Raw genomic sequence first — 7,913 nt, 5'->3', positions numbered from 1 at the left:
GGCAATTAGGTTTAGCGTAATTTCGCTATCGTAAACAGATATTTTTTTCTTATTTTGCTTCGATTTTATTTTAATTTGGCTGTTACACTTATTCTTTCCTTTTATTGGCGTCAGACACTGTGCATTTGTGAACCAAGGGAGATCAATTTAGTGACTTGGGAATGAGTAAATAGTGAATTATTGAGCATTATTCTGCGGACTTCAAATTCAAAAGTGGAACCCGGAGGTTCAGCGTGGATCAATTATCATAATATAAACAAACGGGACCAAACAAACATGTAGGATGGCTTTTTTTGGTAAACGATTAAACAAATGACTAGACTATAATATGTAGTACTTTTTATTGTCTTATAATAAACAAGGGAGAGGTAGGGATCATAGCTATGTCTACGCTAGGCCGAAGTTTAAGCCAGGCTAGTTAGAGGGCCTCCAGTCGTATTGTAGTACTGTAGTAGTAGGCCTACTACTAGGCCTAGCCTATAGTTATATAGTTAATTGAAGTAGGTAGGCCTAGATAAAGTAGTCTAGGCCTAGTTTGAATGTTCAAGTACTTTAGTAATACTATCAAAGTATTCACAGCATTTATATTCACAGGCTATCTAGACTAGTTGCTAGCTAGGCGAAAATAACATTATTATTGTTATACTGCCCTTAATAACATGGAGTAATAATAAGGATAAGGTCTTGTTGGATGAGGCCATCGATCAAGTTTACATTCCGTACAAGTTGTTCTGTTTTTCTGTTGTAAATTAGTATTTTCTATCAATCATCAACATTTGGTGTTGCGGCTATCGGGACATCAACCTCATTGGCTAATAAACAGCTCAATAAACAGCTCAGTGAATTTCGGCCACTGATATGTCTGTTGCCGCATCCCTACTTACCAACAAAAAACACATCTCTTATAGACAATCGTCAATAAAAACAATTTTCAGAAAAAAATTTACAAATTAGGTCAGCCGAAACCAAATCAAATTACTAGAAAAAACTAAAAAATATTCATTTGATGCCAGGTAAACTGTGCCGATAGAAATGGTCCCGATAGAAATGGTCATGGTGTACCCTAATGTAAAGAACATACTGTAAAGAAAATAATAAATCTTCTGAAACACCATTTTAAAAGCATTACCTTCGATTTCATAAAAGGAAGACACTGTCGTATCTACCATAAATATCATTTGAGAGACAAAAAAAATTCAAGAGTGAAACAAAACACAATACAATATTTAAAATTTTATTGATTACATCACACAGAGAGTGTCAATGTTCCATTACATGAAATGCTTAAATTTGACTGGGAATTATGCAATGAACAATAAATATTTATTTAAATAAGAAATAATAATTAATTTGATTTGAATTTATTAGGAAAATCATAAAATATACATACAAAGTAATAACATAATGAGGAAACTGGACAATTGACCAATGAAGCTAGGAGGTTTTGAATACCGGCAGACTAAAAACTGTCCATTTTAGAGGATTATCAAATGATCAATGTATTAAATAAATAAAAATATTAAATAATATTAATATAAAATCCTTTTTTTTAATATGACGAGACATGTTTATCAAAAATATTAGAATTCGTGGAAGGAAATATTTGATTCATATTAAAATGAATTATAGTGGAATTACTCTTGAAATATAAAATACTCATGACAAGAATATAGAAATCACAATTTAATGTACACATTTCATTGCAAAAGTTTCCCCTCTGCTTTTTTGTAAGGGCTTGGGACCTTCAAATACAAAGTGCAATGAATGATTTAATGTAAATTATAATGTAACTATATAAACTTATTGTAATAATATAAAAATTACAAAATAATTCACTACATTAACCATTGCTCTTTGGATTTGGCAGCATTAAAAACTTTTTTTTTATTATTATTTTTATTAACTTTATTGCACATTCAGAAAACCATTAGATATGGTGGCCCAATGGCCAAATTGCATAAAATATAAAATATTTTGTAAAAAGTGAAAATAAAATAACAGAACAAAACAAAAAATAGAAGATATATATATATATGAAACAGTATAAAAACTCTATCCATGGCTACAAAAATCATTTGGAATCATTCTTGTTGCTGTTTTTTTTTCCACTCTTGACGATGGTGACGGGTGGCAACCAATAGCCAATTTTCATGCTTCATCAGATGTTGCAGCACAATACCAATTTCCATAGTACTGAGTGTGGTTCTTATTTAACCTTGGTTGCTTACACTTTGAGCACACAATCACAGACATTCTTGGTTTGTACATTTTGATCGGTTTCCAATGTCTTTAGCCACTCGTTTTCTGTACAAGAGGGTAGTTCTAGGAATGCGAGTACTACTAGCCGCAGGGACTGATGGTGGTGGGTTTGCTATCTCGCCTGGAACTGGGATCGACAGTCTGTTTCCTAGAGTTGCTCGGCCGGAAGTGTTTTTTGGTTGGACAAATGTGAGAGATGGAGCGCTTGCAGGATCGTTTAGCACCGCTGGATTGGTTAAAGGTTCAAGTAGGGTATTATCAGAGACAAGTTTGGGTATTGTTGCTGAGATGCCAGATTCCAAAACTTGCTGCTCTTGCTTCTTTGATGTTCTTTTGTACCTGTAATAACATCAATAACAAGTTAAAACTCACCGCTGGATGAGTGTCGTACGATTTATCTCCATCAACTGAAGCTTACCAAACAACATCAGGTGTCCATTTGATAGCACTTTCCGACGAATGTTTTTGTAGCCTTTGCCGATTAGCGGCCAGCGCTGGAAATGTTTCCCTCCGATATATACGGTAGACGGATACTCTTCACATAGTTTTGTAATAAGGCACTCCATATATCGATTGCAGTCCGGCCATTGGGCTGGTCCGGTGTTCTGACCTAAGAAGCATCTGTTAACCTACAAAGTGAAAAACGCAGGAAACTGCCTTACTGTCGAGTGCTTTCAACACCAGGTATTACAGCAGTCGTTTTACTTTTCTTGAACCTGCCTTTTGTGAGGTAATCGTGATGCCGTGCTTTGCGCTTAACGGTTTTGTCATACGCATCCAGGTTGTTCCACAACTTTGTGACATGTTCAGCATGACTTTGACTTATGACTTCACTGTCTTCCTTAAACTGCATAAGGTAGCAGCCTGGAATGCTGTCTAGTCCAGTGGAATCCTCAAGTTCCTAAATTTTGTTAAGAAAATATGAAAACAACATAAATAATAAGACTTTATGCATTGTATTGCAAAACAGAAACAAAATTTATGAGGTAAATAATAATAATATTTATTCGGTCATCAATGTAAAAACAAGCACGAATGTGGGGGTACAGCGAAAGAAGCTGTAATGACGTCATAAGACCATAAAGAGAAAATGTTTTATAAGGGAAATAAGAATAAAGGTGGGCGATACCCACAAAAGAGAAGAAAAACAAATGCTTTAAATCTCAACCAAAGTTACATTAAGCAAGTCTTTAATGTATCAATATTTGATTTGATCATCGGATGAGTTTTTAATTAATTTAATCCTGAGAATTCCATATAATTTGTAATTCTAACATGAAGCTATAAAATTAGATGATTCTACCATAGCATAACATAAATGGAGCACGATTGAGAAGAGACAGCATTATGTTATTATATGACATTTTTTGCTTTAAAAGTGACAATTGCTAGTATACAACAGGGAAGACAGGCAGGCCCGAGGTGCTCTGAATCTCTGATGTAGAATTACATCTCTGTCGTAGAAAGTTCCAGGAAGACATATGACACTGCACAAGGAAAACCAAAAATAAAATTGATTATAACGTAATGTGCAGGTGGTAATTGTGTTGCCTTAATAACTTCTGTAGAAACTACCTTTCGATTGATCTGACCTTAGGTAGGTTGTCGGTGGTCATCTGAAACTAGAATACATCAAAACTGCCAAGTTGAGGAGTGAGGGAGGACGTCCTAATATCTCTGCATGCACACAATGTTCTGAACACAACCTTATTTTAAGTATTATGGAATAAAAATTTATTTGATTGATTAATGGATTACCTTGGGAATTACCTGAATACAGTAAATGCAACCAGTTACAATAGTTGTCATCATTAATGACTTCAACACCAACCCACATAGATGAAACTGAAAGTATAACAATGTAAATACAGTTGTTCTGAGTTCAGTAATGTGGGGGAAGTTAGTAATAACTAGCGTCAGAATAAACAACACAGGTACCAATAATAAAGCAGGAGTTCTCAACAGTTTTCAATCGTACGCCACATTGTAATTTACTAATAATGTTGTGTGCCAGAGATAGAATGTGAAGTCACAGGTGGGGGAACCAGCCGTGTAACAAGGGTGTTGTGTTGAATTGTGAACAAAGCATTATAGTCAACACTCCTACTAGTAAACAAAACAGAAACAAAATATTTCATCTCATATTTGATACAACACAGTTCGTTAAGTTGTGCAGTATTATTATTTAATTTGACATTTAATTAAATAAAACACATGCATACAAAACATACGTATTGTAAACTCTTACTTTTAAACTGCAAAAGGATGTTATGATGAAGAATATCCAGAATGTTAACAGCAACTAACTGTTGGTGGAAAATTAATGGCATTTTAAAATATTAGAGTTTTCAGTTTATATTTATTAGACAACTGATAGACAAACTATATATAGATAGATATTACCCAAGTACAAATAATAATTCACTGTCAATTAATAATTTATAACTTTTTTTTTTCATTTATAACAATATTTGTAAAAATTATACTAAACCTTTTGTTTAGATCAGCTTTTTGAAATAATGCCCTGCTATTTTAGGGTATTTAACATTAGCGTATACTCAGAGTATACATACAGAAGAGTTGGTGTTAAAAAGGAGAAAGCAGAAATAAAAATAACCTATTACAAGTAAAATAGTTTTTGCAAACTAGCTACAGTGTGGTTATAACTTACCAGGTCTAAATGTGTTTGTTGTAATAATGACTGCTAAAAACCATGACTCTGAAAGAAACTCAAAGTAACTCAAACTACATGTTAATCAACATCAAAACATATGAAAATAATAAGGTAGCATGTTATGGTGGCTTTATCATTAACTAAAATACTGCCATGTTAGGATATGCTTGGGATTGGCTTCACGTTCTATTTCTGCCAATTTTCTGAATAATCTATTAAGCTACAGAATGCTAGAATTATGTTTAACCTGTCTGTGATTTGATGATCCATATATAACATCTTGAAAGGTCTTTCCTTGCATAGAAGACAAAACTACTGTTTTCATTAATTACTTTATAGAATTTTATTTTTCTTTTTTTGTAACTTAAATTAACATTTCCATTATTAAATCATTTAAAATAGTATAACATTTCAACAATTCATTATTAACACATGCTATGAATATAATATAGTCGACTCTCCAAATACTGGACTCTGAACTGAAAAAACCGAACACTCTCCCAATACCAGAATTGTCTTGAGGACCAGAAGACCCCAAATTCCTAAGCTTTTAATATTAAGAGAATTTTCCAAAGCATGTAGGGAAACTCAGAAAACTCAGAAACTGAGCAGACAGGTCTATTTTCAATAAGGTGATGGGACCAGGATAGCTTTATTTGCCAAGTCATGCATAACATATCGTTTGAGGGGCTTCATAAGCAGCCGCACATGTGGTTTAATCTTTTGTTTTAATTTAGCTGACTGAGACAATCACTACATAGTTGCACGCTTATCCACTTTAGCGGACTTCCTGCTATGCGGAACAGGATGTAAACTCGTTAAAAAACACATTCCAAATACCAAACCGTTACAGAATCCAACATATTCTGCCAGGTGTCCGGTATTAGGAAAGTTGACTGTACAATAATGAATAATTTATCAACTACATATGTTATTAAACCACCACACAAACAATTAATGTTAAATATTAAACGATGAGACATGTTTTGTCTAAATCAACTAACAATTACTTATTAAGGGTATGTTCAGACTCTTGACGTAAAAGTACTACTTCTCCCTACCATCCACAAACCGAGGAATTAGTGGAAAGCTTTAATGGCACCCTTAAGTGTATGGTTTGTTCAGGACGATCCCCGGGAATGGAATAAATTGCTTCCGTACCTATTATTTGCTTATAGGGAGATACCGCAGGAGTCTACTGGGTTCTCCCCACATGATACGTCCACCTAGGGATAGTATGACTGATAACCACATCATGGAGGAAATAAAGTTCATCAGTTTTTATATGAGAAAACAAATTTGTTATCCTTACTCTGTAGAGATAGTCAACTGAAGGCAAACAGACAAAAGTGATTCTGCTAACTTTTCTAATCAGACGATCTATTAATTCTTTATCTTTGTTAAAAGCAATTTCTCCCCATCCCGTTAAGCAATAACTCCAAACCCCACAAACAACTGATGTATAAAAGATATTGATGGTTTTGTTACTCACATTAAAAGCATTTACATACGAGTATTTAATTTCTTACTAATATATTCTAAATATTCAGAAAAATTTAATCTATCTCTACATGATTACCATCAATAATGAATGAATAATATCAGTAGATGCCCTAAATTTATTACGAAAATCTATTACCATTTCTTTGGTCTTAGAATAGCAGTATTAAGTTTAAGATGGTTTTTATTACAAAAACCTTACAAACCGGTCAATTTCAGCTTTATAATAACCATAGTTGTCATGTTTGACCCAGGATGGCTGTGTCATCAGCTAATTTGATAACAGGACAGTCTGGGTGATCGGACTTAAAGTCTGAAGTGAACACAGTGAATAGGAAAGGGGCTAAAACTGTGCCCTGTGGGGAACCTGTGTTACTAAACAATAATTTCATATTTAACTTCGCTGTTCAGTTTAATATATTGATATCTATGTGTCAAAAAAATTAAGTACAAGGCCATTCAACTTATTAGGTACGTTGGCATTTATCAAATTATTTGTCAACAGATGAAGGCCGATGATAGATCAAAATACATTATTCTGACACTGTGTTGGTGTTTGTACCCTCTAAATGAGAATAATGTATAACGTCTGTGTAATATTGATCCATTACGATTGATTATTGCGATTAAAATCATCATTTATTATAATATAAGCATCAGCGTATTTGGCTTCAATATCTAAGATAACATCATTTATTTCACAAAGGACCTCTTTTCCAAGATTAGTGTGCGGAATGTAGATGGAAATGTTCATAGTAACTGAAAATTCGCATGGAAAAACTACTGTAATAAAGCATGACGTACACCCAGTTAGACAAAAAGCTTATCCAATTCATCAGGCTAAGTTAGGCAAAGTAAAAGAAGAGTCTCACTGTCCAAAACGGGACGGTACAGCTCGCTTTAACATGAATTACAAAAAAATGCATATCCAATGCCACGGATAAATGAAATAATAGGCAGGGTTGGTACTACTAAATTTATAACGAAATTAGATTGATGTAGAAGGTTCCTAACTGAACGGTCAAAACCATATACAGCTTTTCCAACACCAATGGTTTTGTAACAATTTAAGTGTTAGGCCAAGAGTCTGGACATACCCTAAATAACCACAGTACATATGTTGTTTAAATCAGTTCAACAATTCTGATTAAACCATGACACATGTTTTGTTTAAATCAGGTCAGCAATTACTGATTAAACTATGACACATGATTTGTTTAAATCAACTAAGCAACTAATGTCTAAAAAACCACACATGATTTGTTTAAACATGGAGTAAATATAACTCTATGGTTTAAATCAGTTCAACAATTACTGATTAAACCAGGACACATGTTTTGTTTAAATCAACTAAGCAAACTGATTAAACCACCACACATGTTTTGTTTAAATCAGGTCAACAATTACTGATTAAACCACCACACATGTTTTGTTTAAATCAGGTCAACAATTACTGATTAAACCATGACATATGTTTTGT

The 7,913-nt window shown here is 33.5% G+C and overlaps 1 protein-coding gene across 2 annotated transcripts; it reads right to left on the bottom strand.

The window, feature by feature from the left end:
- Window positions 1-739: 739 nt before the first annotated feature.
- LOC140040720 (uncharacterized) lies at window positions 740-7,666 on the bottom strand. 2 transcript variants are annotated; one of them, XR_011842763.1, is made up of 5 exons: window positions 4,931-7,666; window positions 4,508-4,565; window positions 4,018-4,104; window positions 2,678-3,160; window positions 740-2,598 (listed from the first exon to the last, which is right to left on the bottom strand). XR_011842763.1 is itself a non-coding variant. In XM_072086860.1 (5 exons), exons 3-5 carry the CDS (start codon window positions 4,069-4,071, stop codon window positions 2,244-2,246), a joined length of 648 nt encoding a protein of 215 aa, XP_071942961.1. In that variant the 5' UTR covers window positions 4,072-4,104; window positions 4,508-4,565; window positions 4,931-7,666; the 3' UTR covers window positions 740-2,243. The 2 variants fall into 2 exon arrangements, 1 of the variants encoding a protein (XP_071942961.1); XM_072086860.1 differs by having other exon boundaries at window positions 2,922-3,160.
- Window positions 7,667-7,913: the final 247 nt, after the last annotated feature.

Source organism: Antedon mediterranea, chromosome 2, assembly GCF_964355755.1.
Source record: "Antedon mediterranea chromosome 2, ecAntMedi1.1, whole genome shotgun sequence".
Classification (NCBI taxonomy): domain Eukaryota; kingdom Metazoa; phylum Echinodermata; class Crinoidea; order Comatulida; family Antedonidae; genus Antedon; species Antedon mediterranea.
The sequence above is the reverse complement of the archived record's forward strand: the minus strand, read 5'-3'. Positions and strand labels throughout refer to the sequence as shown.